At 42.7% G+C, this 25,009-nt stretch overlaps 1 protein-coding gene and 1 pseudogene across 2 annotated transcripts in view; both read left to right on the top strand.

The window, feature by feature from the left end:
• VPS13A (vacuolar protein sorting 13 homolog A) overlaps positions 1-25,009 on the top strand; it is a 277,896-nt gene that overhangs the window by 36,870 nt on the left and 216,017 nt on the right. For both annotated transcript variants that reach the window (XM_077249012.1, XM_077249013.1), the window contains exons 6-12: positions 1,096-1,205; positions 6,111-6,170; positions 8,725-8,784; positions 9,810-9,890; positions 14,012-14,069; positions 18,428-18,555; positions 20,039-20,145. In XM_077249012.1, coding sequence (XP_077105127.1) covers positions 1,096-1,205; positions 6,111-6,170; positions 8,725-8,784; positions 9,810-9,890; positions 14,012-14,069; positions 18,428-18,555; positions 20,039-20,145 — 604 coding nt within the window. The remainder of the gene's footprint in view (positions 1-1,095; positions 1,206-6,110; positions 6,171-8,724; positions 8,785-9,809; positions 9,891-14,011; positions 14,070-18,427; positions 18,556-20,038; positions 20,146-25,009) is intronic.
• LOC143794032 (protein SEC13 homolog pseudogene) lies at positions 1,245-2,938 on the top strand (annotated as a pseudogene).

Genomic DNA, 25,009 nt, shown 5'->3' with positions numbered 1-25,009 from the left:
GGAGGAGATGACATACAGATATATACTATATACAGGAGGAGATGACACACAGGTATATACTATTTACAGGGGAGATGACACACAGGTATATACTATATACAGGAGGAGATGACACACAGATATATACTATATACAGGAGAGATGACACACAGGTATATACTATATAGAGGAGGAGATGACATACAGGTACATACTACATACAGCAGGAGATGACATACAGGTATATACTATATACAGGAGGAGATGACACACAGGTATATACTATATACAGGAGCAGATTACCTACAGGTATATAGTATATACAGGAGGAGATGACATACAGGTATATGCTATGTATAGGAGGAGATGACATACAGGTATATACTATATACAGGAGGAGATGACACACAGATATATACTATATATAGGTGAGATGACACACAGGTATATACTATATACAGGAGGAGATTACATACAGGTATATACTATATATAGGAGGAGATGACATACAGGTATATACTATATACAGGGGACATGACACACAGCAGGTATATACTATATACAGGGGAGATGACATACAGGTATATACTATATACAGGAGATGACATACAGGTGTATACTATATATAAGGGAGATGACAAACATGTATATACTGAGGTGAAAATGAGAGGTGTGAGGTGAAAATGAAAAGGTGTGAGTGCAAAATGAGAGGAGTGAGGGAAAATAGTGGAGTGATCGGAAAATGACAGATGTGAGGTCGAAATGACAAGTGTTAGGGGGGAATGAGAGGAGTGAGGGGGAAAATGAGAGGTGTGAGGGAGAAAATGAGAGATGTGAGGGGGAAAATGAAAGATGTGATGGGGAAAATGAGAGGCGTGATGGGAAAATAAGAGAAGTGAGGTGCTATAACTAACCACAGATATTTACTATGCCCAGGCAACGCCGGGCTCTTCAGCTAGTTCCTTATAAAATAAGGACAATGACAAGAAACTGAAATCAGATATAATGTTCATTTAAACTAAATATTATATCTATGGATAGAAAGCTCTTCCTTGTGCTCATTTTAATTCAACTATTTTGTATATAAATTGTATTATTTTACTTTTATTGCTGTAGAAAAGCCAAAAGAAGAAAAGCAGGATACCTTCGTAGAGAAATTAGTAACTCAGGTTATTAAGAATCTTCAGGTGAAGATCTCCAACATTCACATACGATACGAAGATGATGTAAGTACGAGATAGTGGGACAGATTTACCTGACAAAATTCACTGTGAATTGGCTTACATATGGTATGACAAATTCATCACATGTTTTAGATACTTTTTACAGATCAATTGACAGTTTTGAAATGTGCCTACAAAAAGGTTAAAAAAATAAATTAAAAAAAAGTTGCACAAAATATTGTAAAATACCTATGTCTAACATCGCAAGCTGGTTTAGCTACATTAATCACGCTGCAGGCACCATATAGATAAGTTTGCTAAATTTCGCAATCACAATTATACCTCTTGTGCAAATATTAATTAACTTCCCACTATTCTTTTAGGTTGTTATGCAGATGATTTTTTTTAGAAGTTTATTTGAGTCAAGCTTTTAAGTTCCAACTAGCAGTCAATTTCTCTGGAAGACACTCAATATATATGTAGATTGTCTCGAACTGTATCTGTTTTAACAAGTGTCAAAAATAACTTGGCATTGGTGCTGCTGAAGGCGCCGGGAGTTGCCACGTCTGACAGACACCGAAGAGGCGGAGAGCACAGCGGCCAGGAGCGGCACCATGGTTTCTATAATCAACACTATGGACACCTCCCACGAGGATATGATTCACGACACTCAGATGGATTATTACGGCACTCGTCTGGCCACCTGCTCCTCCGACCGATCCGTGAAGATGAGGACCTGGGACAAGACGTACGAGTACACCGGCCACGACTCTTCAGTGAATTCTGTGTGCTGGGCCCCTCATGACTTTGGGCTGATGTTGGCCTGCGGCAATTCAGATGGCGCCATTTCCCTCCTCACCTACACGGGTGACGGCCCCTGGGACGTAAAAAAAATCAGCAACGCTCACACGATCTGGTGTAACGCGGTCAGCTGGGCTCCCTCTGTCATCCCAGGCAGTTTAGTGGATCAGCCGTCTGGACAGAGGCCAAACTACATCAAGAGGTTTGTCTCCGGGGGATGCGACAACCTGGTAAAGATCTGGAGGGAAGAGGACGGGCAGTGGAAGGAAGATCAGAAGCTGGAGGCGCACAGTGACTGGGTGCAGGACGTGGCCTGGGCCCCCTCCATTGGTCTCCCTACCAGCACCATCGCCAGCTGTTCTCAGGACGGCAGAGTTTACATCTGCACTTGTGACGACCCGTCCAGTAACAGCTGGACCCCCAAACTGCTGCACAAATTTAACGATGTCTGGCACGTGAGCTGGTCCATCACCGCCAACATCCTGGCCGTGTCTGGGGGCGATAACAAGGTGACCTTGTGGAAGGAGTCGGTGGACGGTCAGTGGGCGCTGATCAGCGATGTAAACAAGGGACAAGGGACCGTGTCTGCGGCGACAGACGGACACCAAAACGAGCAGTGAGACCCCTCTGTGCCTCCGGACCCTGAATTCAGACTCTCTGCTCTATAGAAATCTCAGAAGGAGTATCCCCCAAAGCTTTTATTAACGCTATCATGGCCAAAATGGAACTGCAGATCCTCTCTCTAAGATCTGACTTTAGGACATTTTTTTGTCTTATTTTCCAATAGATTTTTTTTAAAAAAAACCTGAACCAAAAAGTTATTTAAAGATGAATATTTGACACATTCATTTTCAGCGTCTGGTGGCTGCCATATTGTATCGGAGACCAGGACCTGTTATTCGATCATTCTATTAATTTATGGCCCCTAGGTCCCGTAAACAACGGCATGCTGCTCCTCAAGGGAGTTATTGGTTATTAGTGCAGCTTATGTATGGGAAGGGCATGCATATAATGGAAAGGGGGCACCACGGATCATGGGATACCACCAGGACCTGAGACATATGAGCATACACAAAAGATGAAACAGACAAGGTCCTAAAAAAGGGGATCACCACAACAAGGATATGGCAAAAAAATATATACACAGCTTTATTGAAATATATATATACAAACAAGGGTAACAAACACATTGACATATAAAAACACTTAAAAAGCATACAAATGCTATACACAACAGCCCCTAATACGGCCGTACCCCACATAGGACTCGAGTCATGTACATATGATGTAATTACCTAGAACCAAATTGCTAATAGAATGAAAGAAATAGGCCAAGCTACATAGGCACTCCCCTGGGTACTGCAAATGGAAACAGACCACTAATAGTGTGAATGCAAAATAGCAAAAGTATAAAGCCCACATAGACATACAAATCCCTGCACTGCAAGTGCTAGATAAGGGAGACACATGCACAAACCTGCCTAGCATGTAGAGACGACAGGTGTGTACATTACGCTACATAAATGTCAAGCAGCAAAAAATATAACAGCATAGTGCCTCAATAGCATGTGACCAACAATCTAACATGCCACTATACAGAAAAATAGCACCAAGATAGTGTGAGCTGTAGAGATAGCATATTACCCAGGGCACATGATGCCCAAGCCTATAGCGCCTGGAAAAAGAGTCCTAATGTGGGCTACAAGGAGACCCAACGCGTATCGCCACCACACCGGGCAGCTTCGTCAGGGGCGAAGCTGACGAAGCTGCCCGGTGTGGTGGCGATACGCGTTGGGTCTCCTTGTAGCCCACATTAGGACTCTTTTTCCAGGCGCTATAGGCTTGGGCATCATGTGCCCTGGGTAATATGCTATCTCTACAGCTCACACTATCTTGGTGCTATTTTTCTGTATAGTGGCATGTTAGATTGTTGGTCACATGCTATTGAGGCACTATGCTGTTATATTTTTTGCTGCTTGACATTTATGTAGCGTAATGTACACACCTGTCGTCTCTACATGCTAGGCAGGTTTGTGCATGTGTCTCCCTTATCTAGCACTTGCAGTGCAGGGATTTGTATGTCTATGTGGGCTTTATACTTTTGCTATTTTGCATTCACACTATTAGTGGTCTGTTTCCATTTGCAGTACCCAGGGGAGTGCCTATGTAGCTTGGCCTATTTCTTTCATTCTATTAGCAATTTGGTTCTAGGTAATTACATCATATGTACATGACTCGAGTCCTATGTGGGGTACGGCCGTATTAGGGGCTGTTGTGTATAGCATTTGTATGCTTTTTAAGTGTTTTTATATGTCAATGTGTTTGTTACCCTTGTTTGTATATATATATTTCAATAAAGCTGTGTATATATTTTTTTGCCATATCCTTGTTGTGGTGATCCCCTTTTTTAGGACCTTGTCTGTTTCATCTTTTGTGTATGTATGGGAAGGGGTAATTAAAGGGATTGTCCACTTGTCGTCTTTATTATACCGTGAGCGTAAGTGCTCTAAAAACAATAAAAAGCACCTACCGCTCCTGTGCTGCTCATCACGTTCCCCACCGCTCACCTTTCCTCATTTTCTGGAGTGTTTGGGGACTGAGGAACGCTTCCTCCCCTGCTGCAGCTGCTGATTGGCACGGGATTATGAATGTTGTGGCTGGTTGGCAAGTTTGTGCTTAATTTTAAGAGCCGATTTGGGCCCTTGGTAAAAATAAAAAAACTTAAAAATACATTTGAAAACCCCTTTAAGTGATCCCAGAAGTCACGTCCTTCATAGTAGCCTCAGACTGGAGACCACCCAATGTTCCCACAATCGTTTCCTTTTATAAAACTGAAATTTCGCTCTTTATTTGTAAACGTTTTGTTTAATTCTTGGAATAAAATATTGAATTATAAAAAAATAAAAAAAATGACTTGGCACTCAAAAGGCTTTATGAAAAAGTTGTGTTAATTTATGATGTTATTTTTGACATTTGATATAACGGGCCGGACACCCTACTTGAGCACCAACGTCTGTACAACACAGAGTGCCATGTATTTCTATGTGGTGTATCTGTTTTAATGTTTGTCATGTGTCTGCTTGAGATCTTAAAGATAAACAATGTAAGTTACGCAGAAGCATCTACTTTATCTTTTGCTACATCTTTATAGTCACGTATGCTCAAATATCATGTGGAAAACTAGATGATTTTTTTTCTTTTGCAGCGTTAAAAGCTATAGTTGCCCCAACTTGCTCCTACTCTGTAATTACTAGATGACTTTCACCCCTTCTCGCCATACGAAGTACATGTACGTCATATGTCGTGCACACCAAGTCTGCATATTTCTCTGCAGATGATGGCTGTTTTATACAGCCATCATGTGCCTTTAGCAGGTTAATAGCAGATCTCTGCCTGTGGCTGTTTAACTGTTAAGTCTCATGTCAATCTCTGACAATTGTTTACAAATATATTTTATCTTTTTTTTATTTTGAGAAAATAAATGAATTTTTATTAACATTTTTCACTGGAAGTGGATGCATTCAAAAAATCCGTAGGTGCTTAGCGCCACATTTGCTTGGAGTTTATTTTCCCTTTGAATCTCTGACAATGGCATTCAATATGCGCCGGAAGAAGAAGGAGGATATGGCTGATAGACACTCCGGGATTCTGGACAGCAGAGCGGTGACGTCTGAGCCAGAAAGGTAGATCTGAGTGCCATCAGCATAAAGGTGGAACTTGAAACCATGAGACTTTGAGTTGTCCCAGGCCAAGTGTATAGATTGAGAAGAGTAGGGGTCCTAGAACAGAGCCTTGGGGAACTCCAACAGAGAGAGGGTGAGATGAGGAGGTAGTGTGGGAATTTCCAAATTTTTTCTCACCACTTAATTAAAATAAATGAATAACTGTACACATTTGGTTTCTGCGTACTTGTACTGACCTGGAAAATCATATTGCAGGTCAGTTTTACCCTGCTATATTTAGATGGAAAAATAAAAAAAAGTTATGGCTCTTGGAAGAAGGGAAGGAAAAAACTAAAATGGAAAACCGCCATGTCATGAAGCGGGTAAAGCACCAGTGTAATAGTTACTTGCGCAGAGTGATCATATTAAGTGATGTGTAGTATGAATTGCGTTTTGTTTGCTGATCCTAGTTATTTATCAATTTGTTTTTCTTTATATTGCAAAGGTAACCAATCCTGAGTGCCCGCTTTCCTTTGGCGTCTCACTTCAGAACCTCAGTTTGCAGGTATTTATTATAAACTAAAATAAGTGGTACGTTGGGATTCAGACTCACAGCCAGCTATCCTTAGGTAGTTGGAGGAGTCTGGATATTTTGCTATTTAAATATTTAATATGCAGAATTACAGTCTCCATCCATTCACTGCACATGAACTCCTTTTGTTCTCTAGAGAGCATCTCTCAGTAAGGATTAATAAGGTTCTTTATTACTCCTATGTGTACCAACTTAGTAACCAAAACAATACAAAGTGCAGCCATGCCTTAGAAGAATATACAGCATAGAGAGCACAGAATTACTAATATTACAACATATATCAAGAGGATTCCTAGCGGATCTATAAATGTCCCAGATGTCTGCTGTACTTTACACTCCGCCTCGGAGGAGATGTTGGATAATATAAAATGAAGCTAAACCTGATAAGTCTGTGAAGAGCACCAAGAGTTCAAATCTTTATGGAATGACTAGACACTCTCATTTTTTATATACCAAGCCCTACATAGATTATTCAACTTGTGACTCTTCCTGGCATTCTCCAAAAATGAAAAATGCTGAAAAAAGTGGCAATGGCTGTGATATTAAATGGGATGGCGACTATTGTACAAAACATCATTGTTGGAAGCAGGGTGGTGGAATATAAAAAACCCATACCTCTGTGTGCAGCGTGGCTCCTCTATTCTTAGCACAATGTCCACTGCTGGCCCATGTTTCTACCTCTGAAATGTGAAGGCTGCAGCTGATCATTGGCTGCAGCATTCCTGTGATGTCCTCCATTGGAAGAGGAAGCCAAAAACTGACAGGGACCACACTGCGGAGTATGGAGAAGCGACCCTGGTGTGGGAAGCGAGTATGATTGTTTTTTATCTTTCCACCAGCTTGGGGCCAATAATGAGATGATGTGATGTAGTAGACAACCTGGTGGAAATGATGGCGCTAATCTATGACTGCTCATGAATTGTACCTCATCTATTAAGGAATATGAGCCTTTCAAGAAATTTGGTGCAAATCACTCCAAATATATTTTTTCTTAGATGTAAGCAAAGCTAGTATTAGTAAATTTGGGCTAAAATGTTCATAAATCGGAGTAATGTTAACCATATACCTTCAGTGTGGAAGAATAGAATGGCTAGTAGCCATCTATCTCATTGCTATAGCATTCTGGTTGAGAAAGAGTGTTTCACAAGGGTCAAGCATGGTGTCACCATTTCTCATCCTGGAGAAGTATTTAAAGAGGCATGTCTCTGGAGTGAATTGGGAGTGTTGCAGAGACAACCTCTTTAGAAGATTGGTCATCTGTGTTCCTAAAGCTGCAGCTTAGGGCTTGGCTAGATCTTATACCAAAGGGAACTGCTCTCTGTCATCTGTGGCACCTTGGGGAGGTCACAATGCCCATTTACAAATGTGTACAAGTGTAAGGTAGCGTTGTTGTATTTTAATTGGCTTTTGCTGCAGGGAAGACCAGGAGGAGCAATTCCAGACTGTCCATTCTTTTGCTCTAATGGAGGGCGTTAGTGACTTCCATTTAGGCTGCATTTGTAATGTGAGAAAAGCCATTTTATTGGTAATATGATGAGTTTAGAGATTAGATGTCATACCCCTAGAGTCCTGCATCTTTACTATCACTTTGACTTAATAGCAGGAAATCAATGGACAAAAATCAGGTTGTAGACTTTTAGAGGACGTAACTGGAGAATTATTTTCATGGTAATAGTGTACTGGTCATAAAAAATATACAGTAATTGTAAAAAAAAAAAAAAAAGATATCAGATGATATAGTGATTCAGCTGGTAAATACGGATTTTTTTTATTTAGAGTAAATGCATTTTATTTGCATTTTTATGTTGACACATAATGCTAGAAATGGCCTCTAAAAACACTAGTTATCATAGTAAGCCAAATTCTTTGTGTTTTGTTTTGATAAGGAGCCATCAAATGGGCTGTCCATTAAAGATAAGTCTACTGGATATGTGATAACTTATAGATTGGTGGAGGTCCATTCAGTGTGACTGGCACCAATCGTCAGTGCCCTTTATCCCCATTTAGAAGGGAGCCCCAGCGTGAATGCCTGACCGCCATGCCATTCATTCCCCTACATAAAGCCCAGCTTTTTCCAGCAACCCCATAGAGAATGTATGGCGAGGTGGTCAGACATGCGCACAGCTACTGCATTCATGAAAGGAATAATGGGGATAAAAGTGCAACGTTTTGTCGACTTCTAGCTGTCAGATCCCCGCTGATCTATAATCCTGTGGATTGGTGATAACTTTTTCTCACTGAACAACCCCTTTAAATAAACTATTGATTGTAAACCATTTTTGGCATAAAACCCACCAAAACTTCTAGAACAGTTTTCATCACTGTCAATGTAAGAGCATAATAACATGTTATGGGGTCTACATTCCCATGTCGCTGTAATTAATCTTTAATATCTGCCTGTGATAGCCTTGCAGTTCTTGATTTTCTTTATGTTCTCTTTAATACTGTTATGAATTTAGATTTTTTTTTTCTCGGTATCTATTGTACATCATTACAAAATAATGGTATGTTGGTTATGTTTTTACAGACATCTGATAAGAATTGGAACCCATGTCTACATGATGAATCTTCCAAGTTGTTTTACAAGGTAATCCAGCATCATATGCCACCAACAATTTATATATTTTTGTTTGGCCGGGAATCCTCTTTCCAGGGTGCATGATTATTTCAGGAGGTGGAAAGGAATAAGTGGTGTATGCCAGTAGCTTGTCTCCTGTGAGAACAAAGGACCAGGCATGGCCAAAAAGTCTACAGAGCATACCCAACTGAAAAATTCATTGTGTTCTCTATGCTTTCAGATTTGAGTCCAATTTTAATCAATTTAATCCTAAATGGCATGTTCTGTTAATTGAAACGTATCATCTATGGTTAAAAAAAAAAGTGATATGAAACATTGAATTAGTGCATAAACATTTGTAAGACGACTTGGTCACTGGGGATCAAAAGGTTAAGTTGACTAATGTCAAGACCTGTAAGATTTATCCAATCTGGCCACAAACATTTTATTAGGGCCGAATTCATTTTCTTCTTCATTGGTTTTGGTCTTTTTCAAGGATTGCGAAAAGCACCAATCGAACGACGAGAAGATAGGCCGCCATATCAGTGGGTGAATGCCATTTTAATTTACTGTACAACCCCTGGATTTTAAGACATGAACAGTGATTTTTTTTATTTTATTTCCCTTTTGAACAGAAAAGAGAATGAACAAAAAAATATTGTATTTCTTTTCCAAAGAGAAAACAACCCACTATCCATAAAATTGTTTTGAAATCGATCCTAGAACAAGAACAAAATCAGCAAAAATTAGAATGTCCTAATAAGCGATGTGTGGCTAAATCAGATGAAGCTTCCAGGTTTTCAAATTAGTTGTCTTAAAGGGGACCGATCATTTTGTAACTGGTATCTGATCTTCAGATAGGATGTTACAGAGCAGGAGGAGCTGATCAAATCGAAAGACATTTTTGTGATTAAAGTTTCAGTAAAACTTGCATTTTATTAACTTAAAATCCTGGTGTTTGCATATGCGTCCAGAGACCATAACTTATTTTTTTAGTATTATGTTGTTTAGATCATAAACTGAAATTTGCCACTTGGCTCTATGTCTCTTTCTAGATTGTACGTCTTGACAACCTGTTTGCCTACTGGAATGTGAAATCTGAGATGTATTACCACCGATCATACAATGAAGCTTTGGTATGGGCTCGTATGCTCCCCTTATTTATCTGTATTTTAACTGTGTTACAAGGGTTTTCTTGTAATGTGTCAAGAACTGTATATACCGTAACTATAATTTATCTACCTTTTAAAAAAGAGAAACAAGAAACATACCGTATAAGCCTACCCGAGTATAAGCCGCGACCCCTAATTTTGCCACAAAAAACTGGGAAAACTTAATGACTCGAGTATAAGCCTACGGTGGAAAATGCAGCTGCTACTGGTAAATTTCAAAAATAAAAATATACCAGTAAAAGTCAAATTAATTGAGACATCAGTAGGTTAAGCGTTTTTGAATATCCATATTGAATCAGGAGCCCCATATAATGCTCCATAAAATTCATGATGGGCCCCATAAGATGCTCCATACAAAATACGCCCCATATAATGCTGCATAAAAGGTTAATGATGGCCCAATAAGATGCTCCATAGAATAGAATATTATGCCCCCTATAATGCTGCACAAAGGTTGATGGCCCCATAAGATGCTCCATAGAATATTATGCCCCGTATAATGCTGCACAAAGGTTGATGGCCCCATAAGATGCTCCATAGAATATTATGGCCTATATAATGTTGCTCAAAGGTTCATGGCCCCATAAGATGCTCCATAGAATATTATGCCCCATATAATGCTGCACAAAGGTTGATGGCCCCATAAGATGCTCCATAGAATATTATGGCCTATATAATGTTGCTCAAAGGTTCATGGCCCCATAAGATGCTCCATAGAATATTATGCCCCATATAATGCTGCACAAAGGTTGATGGCCCCATAAGATGCTCCAGAAAATATTATGGCCCATATAATGCTGCACAAAGGTTGATAGCCCCACAAGATGCTCCAGAGAATATTATGCCCCATAGGCTCCTCCATAAAGGTTGATGGCCCCATAAGATGCTCTATAGAATAATATGCCCCGTATGCTGCTGCGATTTAAAAAAAAAAAAAAATGACATACTCACCTCGTTGCTGGGCGCTGAGTTCTAGTGTCCTAAGCAGGCGGGGTCACCGGTGCACTATTGGGGCCAGGTGCGGGAGTCGCTGCTTGCTCAGGACACCGTCACTTGCTATATTCACCTGTCCCCGTTCCACCGCCGCGCACCGCTGTGTCTTCCGGGTCTCTGCAGTGACTGTTCAGGCAGAGGGCAGGCACTAACCACGTCATCGCACCCCCTGACCTGAACGTCACATCCAGAGGATGCGGAAGGCAGAGCCCGGCGGTGGAATGGGGACAGGTGAATATTGCATGGCTCACCCTCCCTAGTCATACTCACCCTGCTTCTCCGATGGTCTCTGGCGCCGGCAGCTTGTTCCTGTGTTCAGCGGTCACATGGTACCGCTCATTAAAGTAATGAATATGCGTGCCGCGCCTATGGGAGTGGAATCACGTCCATATTCATTAGTTTAATGAGCTGTACCACATGACCGCTGAGCACAGGAAGAGCTGCGGGCGCCGGAGACCATCGGAGAAGCTGAGAAGTGCAGAGACCGTACCGGGAGCAGGTGAGTATGATGTGACAGCTGCCACTCATGTCGCTCCCCCTCTCCCGCCCACCCCCTGTGACAATGACTCGAGTATAAGCCGAGAGGGGCACTTTTAGGCTAAAAAAATTAGCTGAAAATCTCGGCTTATACGCGAGTATATACGGTAATCTTCTTGTACCATTGCTGCAATTTTCTATTGATACAATTTCCTTACTAATATGCATTATTACAATTTCATACTGAAACTACTGTTAAACCCATGCATATTTGCAGTCAACGAACACTTAAAATGGCTGAGCTTGCATAGTTTTTTTTAAATGGGGAGAGAGGAATAATCCACTGTCAGAGACCACTGGCATCATCTAACTTGAGAGCAAAGTACTGGGCATGTTAAAATTTATCATGACCTATACTTTTCTTCACTGACATACGGTGAACGAATAATGGCTGCATAATTTGTACACATTAAAGGCGTTGTCCGGTTAAAACCGATAAGTCTGCATTCCTTGCAGACTTATGAATCCCCCCAGTGCATGCACTGTGTGCTGCAGGGATTTACCAGTTCTAGACCCGGGACTGGAGCGTATGTATGCGTTATACATACATACATGTGTATACAAGTGTATGGAGCGAGTCTACACCCAATAGCTGGAGGTACGTATAACTCATACATACCCTCTGGTCCCGGGTGTGAAACCTGTGAATCTCTGCAGTGCACAGTGCATGTGCAGGGTGGATTCAGAAGTCTGCAGTCACACACACTGACTGCAGACTTATCGTTTTTAACCCGACAACCCCTTTAAGTTAACCGCTGGGCCAGCCAAATTCAGCTAGTTTGGCCAATTTAAGTCTAAAGTGTATGGCCAGCTTTAGTTTTTATGTGGTTTCTTAACCCTGGAAGGGAATCCATTGGCAGGTTTTATTATGTAATCTGAGAGCACCATAATGTAGAGAGCCTGATTCCAGGGATGTGTCATTTTACTAGGCTATGTGTGGTCATTTCAATACAATCTGTGTTTTATCAGCAGGAGGTTTACTAGAGAACTAAATGTCACGTGCAGCCCAGTCCAGCTAATTGCCTCTGATTGGCAGCTTGCTGACAGTGTACACTAGAAGCTGCCAGTCAGGGTGTGGGGTGGGCTTATCTACAGCTCGGAATTATGGCCATTGCCAAATGTACAGCAGAGAAAACAGAGATTCTATGACCAAGCAGCCCTGTAAATGACACATCACTGGATGGAATCAGGGTCTCTGCCCCTACATCATGCAGCTCTCAGTTTACATAGCAAAAACCTGTTGACAGATTACATTTAAAAGTTTCAATACTGAATGGATACAAAAGAGATACTTAATACTAATGACAACAAAGCACATTAATATAATCTGTCAATGTCCTAAATATACAATATTGCCAAAGTTTATATTTATATTCCATTCCTGGTACTTTACCCCTACTGCTACAGTACAAATGATGACTGTTAAGATGGTATAGGAAACATTTCCCTGCCTTCCCATCTACACTTACTCTATAGAGTTAATGACATCCGTAGGATGGAATATATGACGGCGATTCTAAATGCGACAGTGGAGAACTTTGACTCGGTTTGGGCTCCCTGGGATTACTATTTGGCTCAGAGGACAGAATAGGCCACTCCTAGTACTTTTGGTCTCCTCTCCTTTCAGAGTTCACCCTTTCCCCTTCTCTTCCCTTCCTTGTGTGTGTACTGTCTTTTTGTTCGTCTATTTGAGGTTACATTTATTATATCTGGTTTTTGCCCATGTTGTATTTTGGTCAGAGAGTCGATCTGGCTCTTTTTGTTTCTTATTCTCTGTATTGTAAAAGTTTGTCTTGATTCATTCTCATTCGTCAAAATTTGTCAAAACTTTAATAAAAATTTACAGTTAAAAAAAAAAAAGATGGTATAGGAAAATTGCCCCTTCCCCCACCTTTGTTGTCATACTCTTTAGATTAGAGATTATTAATATTGTAACTCTTAGTAATAGTAATTAACCTTTTTGTTTAAATCCCTGCAATCGATACAATTGGCGTGATATTTCCCCGATTCATCAAGAATGGTATTGTTCACACCAGTCTTGAGGGGAAAGGTTCAAGTAGGAGGCTCCTGATTCATTAAGTCGCGAATGCCTCTTAATGAATCAGGAACATCTCAAAAGTGGCGAGCGCCTCCGTGCACCTCTCCACAAATCTTACTCCTGCTTTTTGCATTTTTATTTTTTCCTTCCACTTTTTTATTTTTCCATTGTCATAGCCATACGAGGGCTTGTTTTTCGTGTGACGAGTTATACATTTTATTATGGGATGTATTGGAAAGTGAGAAAAAAATGTCAAGTGGGGCAAAAATGCGGAAGAAAAGCGCAATTCCTCAGTAGTTTTATTTTTATGGCATTTATTATGCAGTACAAATTACTGGGTAATATGATGTCTTTCCAGCTATTTGGAATGAAACTGACTATTCATATGAATGGAAGTTCTGAAAATTGCAGCATGCCCTTGCTGTGGATATGCCATAAGTGTTTAGGATGGCGATTCTTTCTTCTATAACTTTCAGTAGGGTGAGAGTGCTCAATAATACTTTACATTGCTTTTTAGGGTGTTTTGAAGTATGGCGTGGCCGCTCACAATGTCATCCCTGAAGGTTATGATTTTGGTATGTATAGCATAAACTTAAATCATGTGGAATTGTTACTTGGGCATAAAAAAACATCTAAAATGTTGAATGTTGCCCATAGTAACAAGTAGTGTTGAGCGATACCGTCCGATACTTGAAAGTATCGGTATCGGAAAGTATCGGCCGATACCGGCAAAGTATCGGATCCAATCCGATACCGATACCCGATACCAATACAAGTCAATGGGACTCAAGTATCGGACGGTATCCCTGATGGTTCCCAGGGTCTGAAGGAGAGGAAACTCTCCTTCAGGCCCTGGGATCCATATAAATGTGTAAAAGAAAGAATTAAAATAAAAAATATCGCTATACTCACCTGTCCGACGCAGCCTGGACCTCAGCGAGGGAACCGGCAGCGTTGTTTGTTTAAAATTCGCGCTTTTACTTGGTTACGTGAAGTCCCGGCTTGTGATTGGTCAGGGCGGCCATGTTGCCGGGACGCGGACCAATCACAGCAAGCCGTGACGAAATTACGTCACGGCTTGCTGTGATTGGTCCGCGTCCCGGCAACATGGCCGCCATTAACCAATCACAAGCCGTGACGTCACGGGAGGCTGGACACGCGCGCTTTTTAAAAAGCGCGCGTGTCCAGCCTCCAGTGACGTCCCGGCTTATGATTGGTCACGGCGCCATGTTGCCGGGACGCGGACCAATCACAGCAAGCCGTGACGAAATTACGTCACGGCTTGCTGTGATTGGTCCGCGTCCCGGCAACATGGCCGCCATTAACCAATCACAAGCCGTGACGTCACGGGAGGCTGGACACGCGCGCTTTTTAAAATGGGCGCGTGTCCAGCCTCCCGTGACGTCCCGGCTTGTGATTGGTTGCGCCGCGGTCAACCAATCACAAGCCGGGAGGCTTGTATAATACATCAGCTGAGAGGTGATACATGGGAATGTGAGACACATCCTGCAAATTCGACCAAACTTATTATGCAACAATTGATGTTTTGACAACATTGGCAGTTTCCCCTTGTTTGGTTTAGTTCATCCTCACTCATTTTGTGCGCCGCGGTCAACCAATCACAAGCCGGGAGGCTGGACACGCGCGCATTTTAAAATTTTAAAATGGGCGCGTGTCCAGCCTCCCGTGACGTCCCGGCTTGTGATTGGTTGCGCCGCGGTCAACCAATCACAAGCCGGGAGGCTGGACACGCGCGCATTTTAAAATTTTAAAATGCGCGCGTGTCCAGCCTCCCGGCTTGTGATTGGTTGATCGCGGCGCAACCAATCACAAGCCGTGACGTCACGGGAGGCTGGACACGTGCCCATTTTAAAATGCGCGCGTGTCCAGCCTCCCGTGACGTCACGGCTTGTGATTGGTTGCGTCTCCCATGTGACTGCGACGCAACCAATCACAAAGCCGGGACGTAATTTTAAAATCCTTAAGGACCTGAAATTACGTCACGGCTTGCTGTGATTGGTTGCGTCGCCCATGTGACTGCGACGCAACCAATCACAACGCCGGAACGTAATTTTAAAATCCTGAAGGACCTGAAATTACGTCACGGCTTGCTGTGATTGGTTGCGTCCCGGTCACATGGGCGGCACGCAACCAATCACAAGCCGGGACTCACGTAAAGGAAAGAAAAGCGCGAATTTTAAACAAAGAACGCTGCCGCTTCCCTCGGTAAGGTGCAGGCTGCGTCGGAGAGGTGAGTATAGCAATATTTTTTATTTTAATTCTCTCTTTTACACATTTTTACATTAATGTTGTTTCGATACCGATACCCGATATCACAAAAATATCGGATCTCGGTATCGGAATTCCGATACAGCAAGTATCGGCTGATACCCGATACTTGCAGTATCGGAATGCTCAACACTAGTAACAAGATAACTTTTATATGTTTTTTTTTAGAAATCTGCTTTGGAAAAATGAAAGCTGGTCCTAGATTGGCTGCTAGGTTGAAGGGAGAGCTGTTTGTTGCAATTGTGTAAAATTCAAGTTCTATATTATATTTATTGTTTTAATATTAAGGAACTGGAACTTAATCGCTTATTGCCTGCTATTCCAATATGTTGTTTATTTATATATATATATATATATATATATATATATATATATATATATATATATATATAGATATATATAGATATATATAGATATATATATATAGATATATATATATAGATATATATAGATATATATATATATATATATATATATATATATATATATATATATATATAGATATGTATATATATATGGAATATTTTTGCATGGTGAAACAGGGTTTTCTATCTAAGCACTCATTCTGCATGCTGGGATGCGAACATCTCACTCGAGCACTCGCACTACTCAGTGCATACCCAAGCATCCTTGGCAAACTCGAGTAAGGAGCACTTCAGCTCACCACTAATTATAATTTCGAAAAAAGACGTGTTGTGCCGTTCCTCCGAGAAATGAATGAATACATTTACGGCTGGTTGGGTATTACCATTCTCCTTGACAAAGGCCCATGTATAGTTCGTACTGACAGGACAGCGTGAAAGCATAGGAACCCCCTTCCCCAGCCAATAACTCCCAAATGCCAATTTCTGTATCATTTTTATTAAGAACTAGTTCAAGAGCCTGGCGTTGCCCAGGCATAGTAACTAACTGTGGTTAGTTATAGCACCTCACTTCTCTCATTTTCCCCTCACTCCTCTCATTTTCCTCCTCACACCTCTCATTTTCCCCTCACTTCTCTCACTTTTCCCCTCACACCTCTCATTTCCCCCTCACTTCTCTCAATTTTCCCCTCACACCTCTCATTTTCCCATTTTCCCTCTCTCTCGTCTCATTTTCCTCCTCACCTCTCATTTTCCCCCTCACAGCCCCCTCACATCTCTCATTTTTCCCCCTCACACCTGTCATTTTCCGATCACTCCACTATTTTCCCCTCATTCCTCTCATTTTGCGCTCACACCTCTTCATTTTCAAATCACACCACTCATTTTCACCTCACACCTCTGTTTCCCCTCAGTTTATACCTGTGTGTCATCTCCCCTGCATATAGTATATACCTGATCACAAGCAGCATTTTTAAAAATCTGAAAATCCACAAAAACACTTTTCCAGGTAAATGTTTTCTAAAATCTCAAATGAATTTCATTGTTCCGCACCTTGTTCCCCAGCCCGCTGTCTCAATTCCAACTGTATCTTCATCTTCAGGAAGTGGATACAATTGAATACAATGGAAGCCTTCTGTGTGTCTTGGCGTAGTGTGCGATGACATCACTAGATTGCGCCTGCTGCCCTGAGCCACAAACAGCACAAAATAACGCAGCTCACTGGTGAGCAAGGTTAGGTGAATAGTTGTAGATTTTATTTTGTTTTTTTGGTTTTTCTTTTCCTTATTTTTGTCAGTCAGTACTGAGTACTGTGAGGCCTCATAATGTGTGTGGGAGAGGGGCATGACACTATGTTGAGGGCAGTATGGGGACATGATACTAAGTTGGGGGGCACTATAAGGGCATCATACTGTGTTATGAACACTGTAGGTCATCACACTATATTGAATGCAGTGTGATAGTGTGATACTGAACTGAGGAGCACTACAAGGACATCATACTGTTTAAGGGTCACAGTTGGGGTAAGTGTGGGGCACTACATGGGCCTCATAGTTAGGGGGAACTGTGGATGCATCATACTGTGTTGGGTCATTATACTTTGAGGGAATTGTGGGGCATCATACTGTGTTGTGGGAAACTTGGGGGCACCATAAAGCGTTGGAGGACACTGGGGGCATCATAATATGTATGGGTGCGGGAGCACTGTCAAGGCATCATATTATATAAGGGACACTGGCAAGGCATCATTCGGTGTTGGAGGGAGTACTATGGGAGGAAATTGTGTGTGGGGTCATTCACTATGGTGATATCATACTGTTTTTGGGTGGGGGGGCATTTGGGGGATATCATGCTTGAAAGAGGGGCATCGTACTGTATGGGGGCTTTGAAAGTGGTATCGTAGTGAGTGGGAAAAGTCATTAGGGGCATTTTGTGTGTGTGTGTCACAATTCAAGTCCCACTCCCTGTCTGTAGAAGTTGATAGGTATGCCCTCTGTGACTGCGTAGGCACCGTTTTAATGTCAGACTAGTTTTTGGTATTTCTTTTTGCGGAATGCTATTTTGTGGGGCCCCAAGATTTCTATGAGCACCCCAGTCATTATGTCTGTTCTAAAAATAGTATTGACCTTAAAGGATGCTAGTAACACACAGAATCACAGATTTTCACACATGAGCATTAAATTACTTGGCATCATAGAAACACAAGCAGAAAATTCAACTTTTTTTTGCCCTCAAGCCTACAAAATGGTACAATTTAATTTTCTCTTTCCATTTTCTTTCAGTGTTCCGTCCAATTTCAGGAAGAGCAAAGCTCCGTATGAATCCACGTGCAGATTTTGACTTTTCTTCCCCCAAAATAGACCTGGCTGTTAACCTTCAGGATATAGCCATGGAATTTAATAAACCGCAGGTAATAAATCAGTGATGGTAGCACATGACAGGCACTACCCCATTCTCAGGCCACGTCTGCTTACTTTGCATGAATGAAGGACGTGGTATTGGCACCACGGCCCTGTTATCTGCCATACACACCCTGTGGTCGGCTGCAGTGTTATTGTTCTGGGCTTGCTTGATTGTCTCATAAAGCCAGTTTACTCACTTTGAATACACATTGAGAGCATATATTCAGGTAGTTGTGAGTTATGGATGACAGAAGCCTTAATAATGTAGTTTTCATCATCTGGAGAGGTTTCAGAAAGAAACTACATTCACTAACCCAAACTAATTTGTGTGTCTAAGCAAAGGCAGCCATGCTGAACGTCTTCAATCCATCATCTAAAGAGGAAGCTCATGCCTTGTAGATTATCTGTATTTAGTGCAGAGGTTAATGCATTCTACAGGGAAAGTCTAGGATATTTGTGAATGCACGACTTCTAGCATCGCCAAGGACCTCTAAGTTAAGATATTAGATAGGTGTTCAGTTTTATATCAATGGGGGTGACACCTGGCATACCCACCGCTGTATCGCCTCCTAATGACTTAAGGAACTGCTTATGTGCAATACTTGGCGTACTTGGCTGTGATGTTCTGGCACCATACACTGGGTATGGTCGGCAGCAGTAGGACCTAGTAATAATCCAACCTGTGGGTGCCAAGTATCAGACCCTCAGCTATCTGGTACTGATTACTTCTCCTAATCGATAGGTCATCAATACTTTAGCCCAAGACAACCACTTTGGTATCCATATTGACCTAAATAGACTCATACTGTTCTTGTACATAAAGTATGTATATTTTTATATGTTTCATCCTTTATAATATCGTTACATTAAGCCATCAATACCTGATCCTTGGGGTTCACCTGTTACGACTCTATCATTTTTATAGTTTCGGTGGCCGATCTTCAGATATAGGGGTATAGGGGTGTCTGTGCAGTACCCGGCCCGGGCCACTATAGTTTTGACAGAGCAGCTGTGTTCTGGGAGGACCCAAGAACTTCCAGCCAAGGCTCGTAACAGCTGATCATCAGGGGTGCATGGTTTCGCCACCCCCACAAATCAGATGTTGATGGCTCACTCAAAGGATAGGCCAGCAATAAAAAAAAAACAAAAAACAGAGACCAGCATCTTTAGTTTATCATTCAGCAGCTATGGCTTAATACTTAACATGTGTCAGTGTCAGCATACATGAAGGAAGGTTTTCCACCACGTGTACCATTTTTACTTACTAGCAAGATCGTCTCCCAAATATTTCCCTTTGTGACATTAGCATTGTATTATACATTTTCTCTGGATGAAAATATTGATCTTGATATTGACGGAGTTTTACCTAGTTATTTCTAGAATAAATACTATCTCCACTATCTATATCAGACATGCTGTACATTAACCCTTTCAATGATCTGTGATGATTGACCAACTTTTTTTTTTTTTTTTAATCTTTCTTGTTTTCAGTACCATAGTGTTATGGAGCTTCTTGAGTCTTTAGACTTGATGTCCAGAAACCTCCCATATAGAAAATTCCGTCCTGACGTTGGTGTTCACAATAATGCTAGGGAATGGTAAGTTAAAGCAGCACCTATTGCAATGTAATCATCTTTTTACCTGATCACCCATATTTGGGAAGTGAGAGAATATGATTTGTGATGAGCGATCGTGCTCGGATAAGGTGTTATCAGAGCATGCTCGGGTAGTATTCGAGTGTCTTCAGTGTGAAAATAAAAATGGGGAATTGATCAATTCTTTGAGCTACCCCGCCACGTCACGGCATTCTCATAATGGGGCAGTCCTACTCTTCGTTTTTTATATTCGCTGTGCCATTACGGCCTCCTAAATGTATTAAAAGCAAGACCACATTAAATGCAAGCTGTACCTGAAGCGTTTCTGAATCACTCCCATGGCGCCAGAAAGGGCAAGTGAAGAAAAAGGTTGACCAGGTCCGGACATAGATGTTTCAGGTTCAACCTCCACACTGCCACACATCAAAAAATTGATCGATTGTTTGCTAAATGTCTCATTTTGATATACAGTTAGAAATTAATATGTGCATATGTACTTTATGTATTGCTTTCTGACCATAAGCAGCGCTGGCTTCTCCCCTTTTTTGTCTTTGGTGTGCTTGAAAAATGTGTTGGGCTGCATGTCTCGCGGCATGTCTCACATGCAAGGATTGCCTAACAAACCCTGCATGTATGGCGGTGGTCGAACAGCCGTGATACATGCAGCCACGGGGACTCAAACATTTTTTCAAGAACACCCAAAGTCACTCGGTCAGCACATGAGCATGATGGGATAACACCTTATCCGAGCATGTTTGCTCATCACTAAATATGATGATGGTTGTGAAATAGGAAATTTTGATATGTAATTCTGTGATATATGGTTCATGCTTAACCCCTTCCCGACCCATGACGCCACGTAGGCGTCATGAAAACCCGTGCCAATCCGACCCATGACGCCTATGTGGCGTCATGGAATGATCGCGTCCCTGCAGATTGGGTGAAAGGGTTAACTCCTATTTTACCCGATCTGCAGGGAGAGGGGGAGTGGTGCTTCAGCCCAGGGGGGGTGGCTTCACCCCCCCGTGGCTACGATCGCTCTGATTGGCTGTTGAAAGTGAAACTGCCAATCAGAGCGATTTGTAATATTTCACCTAAAAAACTGGTGAAATATTACAATCCAGCCATGGCCGATGCTGCAATATCATCGGCCATGGCTGGAAAACCTGAAGTCACCCCCCCCCCACACCCACCGATCGCCCCCCCAGTCCTCCGTTAGTCCTCCGGTCCCCTCCGTCCGCCTGCCGGCTCCCCCGTCCTGCTGTCCGCTCCCCCCTGTGCTCCGATCACCCCCCCTGTGCTCCAATCACCGCCCCTGTGCTCCAATCCACCCCCCCACCACCCCTTCATACTTACCGATCCTCCCGGTGTCCGTACGCCTCCTCGCTGGGCGCCGCCATCTTCCAAAATGGCGGGCGCATGCGCAGTGCGCCCGCCGCATCTGCCGGCCGGCAAAGTACATTTTGATCGCTGTGGTAGGTTCTATCACAGCGATCAAAATAAAAAAATAATAAATAAACCCCCCCCCTTTATCACCCCCATAGGTAGGGACAATAATAAAATAAAGAAAATATTTTTTTTTCTTTTTCCACTAGGGTTAGGGTTAGAACTAGGGGTAGGGTTAGGGGTAGGGTTAGGGTTACGGGTAGGGTTAGGGTTACGGGTAGGGTTATGGCATGTGCACACAGAGCGGATCGGCCGCGGATCGGCAGCGGATCGGCCGCGGATCCGCAGCGGATCGGCAGCGGATCGGCAGCTGATCGGCTGCGGATCCGCAGCGGATCGGCCGCGGATCCGCAGCGGATCGGCCGCGGATCCGCAGCGGATCGGCAGCGGATCGGCCGCGGATCCGCAGCGGATCCGCAGCGGATCGGCAGGGGATCGGCCGCGGATCCGCAGCGGATTGGCCGCGGATCCGCAGCGGATTGGCAGCGGATTGGCCGCGGATCCGCAGCGGATTGGCCGCTGCGAATTCGAAGCAGTTTTCCATCAGGTTTACAGTACACCTAAGGAAAACCAAATCCGCTGTGCCCATGGTGCGGAAAATTCAGTGCAGAAACGCTGCGTTATATTTTCCGCAGCATGTCAATTCTTTGTGCGGATTCCGCAGCGTTTTACACCTGTTCCTCAATAGGAATCCGCAGGTGAAATCCGCACAAAAAAACACTGGAAATCTGCTGTAAATCCGCAGGTAAAACGCAGTGCCTTTTACACCTGCAGATTTTTCAAAAATCGTGCGGAAAAATCTCACACGAATCCGCAACGTGGGCACATAGCCTTAGGGTTAGGGTTGGAATTAGAGTTAGGGTTGGAATTAGGGCTAGGGTTTGAAATAGGGTTAAGATTAGGCTTGTGGTTAGGGTTACGGATAGGGTTAGGGGTGTGTTGGGGTTACAGTTGTGGTTAGGGTTGGGATTAGGGTTACGGTTGGGATTAGGGTTAGGATTAGGGTTGGAATTAGGGTTACGGGTGTGTTGCGGTTAGGGTTGTGGTTAGGGGTTTGTTGGGGTTAGGGTTGTGATTAGGGTTATGGCTACAGTTGGGATTAGGATTAGGGGTGTGTTGGGGTTAGTGTTGAAGTTAGAATTGAGGGGTTTCCACTGTTTAGGCACATCAGGGGTCTCCAAACGCAACATGGCGCCACCATTGATTCCAGCCAATCTTGCGTTCAAAAAGTCAAATGGTGCTCCCGCCCTTCCAAGCCCCGACGTGCGCCCAAACAGTGGTTTACCCCCACATTTGGGGTACCAGCGTACTCAGGACAAACTGGGCAACAACTGTTGGGGTCCAATTTCTCCTGTTACCCTTGCAAAAATAAAAAATTACTTGCTAAAACATAATTTTTGAGGAAAGAACAATTATTTTTTATTTTCACGGCTCTGCGTTATAAACTTCTGTGAAGTACTTGGGGGTTGAAAGTGCTCACCACACATCTAGATAAGTTCCTTCGGGGGTCTAGTTTCCAAAATGGGGTCACTTGTGGGGTGTTTCTACTGTTTAGGCACATCAGGGGCTCTGCAAATGCAATGTGACGCCCGCAGACCATTCCATCAAAGTCTGCATTTCAAATGTCACTACTTCCCTTCCGAGCCCTGACGTGTGCCCAAACAGTGGTTTACCCCCACATATGGGGTATCAGCGTACTAACAACAAACTGGGCAACAAATATTGGGGTCCAAATTCTCCTGTTACCCTTGTGAAAATAAAAAATTGCTTGCTAAAACATCTTTTTTGAGGAAAGAAAAATGATTTTTTATTTTCACGGCTCTGCGTTGTAAACTTCTGTGAAGCACTTGGGGGTTCAACGTGCTCACCACACATCTAGATAAGTTCCTTGGGGGGTCTAGTTTCCAAAATGGGGTCACTTGTGGGGGGTTTCTACTGTTTAGGCATATCAGGGGCTCTGCAAACGTAACATGATGCCCGCAGACCATTCCATCAAAGTCTGCATTCCAAAACGTCACTACTTCCCTTCCGAGCCCCGGCATGTGCCCAAACAGTGGTTTACCCCCACATATGGGGTATCAGCGTACTCAGGAGAAACTGGACAACAACTTTTGGGGTCCAATTTCTCCTGTTACTCTTGCAAAAATAAAAAATTCTGGGCTAAAAAAATATTTTTGAGGAAAGGAAACACATTTATTATTTTCACGGCTCTGCGTTATAAACTTCTGTGAAGCACTTGGGGGTTCAAAGTGCTCACCACACATCTAGATAAGTTCCCTTGGGGGTCTAGTTTCCAAAATGGAGTCACTTGTGGGGAGTTCCTACTGTTTAGGCACATCAGGGGCTCTGCAAACGCAACCTGATGCCCGCAGTGCATTCCATCAAAGTCTGCATTTCAAAACGTCACTACTTCCCTTCCGAACCCCGACGTGTGCCAAAACAGTGGTTTACCCCCACATATGGGGTATCAGCGTACTCAGGAGAAACTGGACAACAACTTTTGGGGTCCAATTTCTCCTGTTACCCTTGGGAAAATAAAAAATTGTGGGCTAAAAAATCATTTTTGAGAAAAGAAAAATTATTTTTTATTTTCATGGCTCTGCGTTATAAACTTCTGTGAAGCACTTGGGGGTTCAAAGTGCTCACCACACATCTAGATTAGTTCCTTGGGAGGTCTAGTTTCCAAAATGGGGTCACTTGTGCGGGAGCTCCAATGTTTAGGCACACAGGGGCTCTCCAAACGCGACATGGTGTCCGCTAATGATTGGAGCTAATTTTCCATTCAAAAAGCCAAATGGCGTGCCTTCCCTTCCGAGCCCTGCTGTGCGCCCAAACAGTGGTTTACCCCCACATATGGGGTATCATCGTACTCAGGACAAACTGGACAACAACATTTGGGGTCCAATTTCTCCTATTACCCTTGGGAAAATAAAAAATTCTGGGCTAAAAATCATTTTTGAGGAAAGAAAATTTTTTTTTTTTATTTTCACGGCTCTGCGTTATAAACTTCTGTGAAGCACCTGGGGGTTATAAGTGCTCACTATGCATCTAGATAAGTTTCTTGGGGGGTCTAGTTTCCAAAATGGGGTCACTTGTAGGGGAGCTCCAATGTTTAGGCACACAGGGGCTCTCCAAATGCGACATGGTGTCCGCTAACGATTGGAGCTAATTTTCCATTCAAAAAGTCAAATGGCACGCCTCCCCTTCCGAGCCTTGCCGTGCACCCAAACAGTGGTTTACCCCCACATATGAGGTATCGGCATACTCAGGAGAAATTGCCCAACAAATTTTAGGATCCATTTTATCCTGTTGCCCATGTGAAAATGAAAAAATTGAGGCTAAAAGAAATTTTGTGTGAAAAAAAAGTACTTTTTCATTTTTGCGGATCAATTTGTGAAGCACCTGGGGGTTTAAAGTGCTC

The sequence above is a fragment of the Ranitomeya variabilis genome, chromosome 1 (genome assembly GCF_051348905.1).
Source record: "Ranitomeya variabilis isolate aRanVar5 chromosome 1, aRanVar5.hap1, whole genome shotgun sequence".
In the NCBI taxonomy this organism is placed as follows: domain Eukaryota; kingdom Metazoa; phylum Chordata; class Amphibia; order Anura; family Dendrobatidae; genus Ranitomeya; species Ranitomeya variabilis.
The sequence above is the reverse complement of the archived record's forward strand: the minus strand, read 5'-3'. Positions and strand labels throughout refer to the sequence as shown.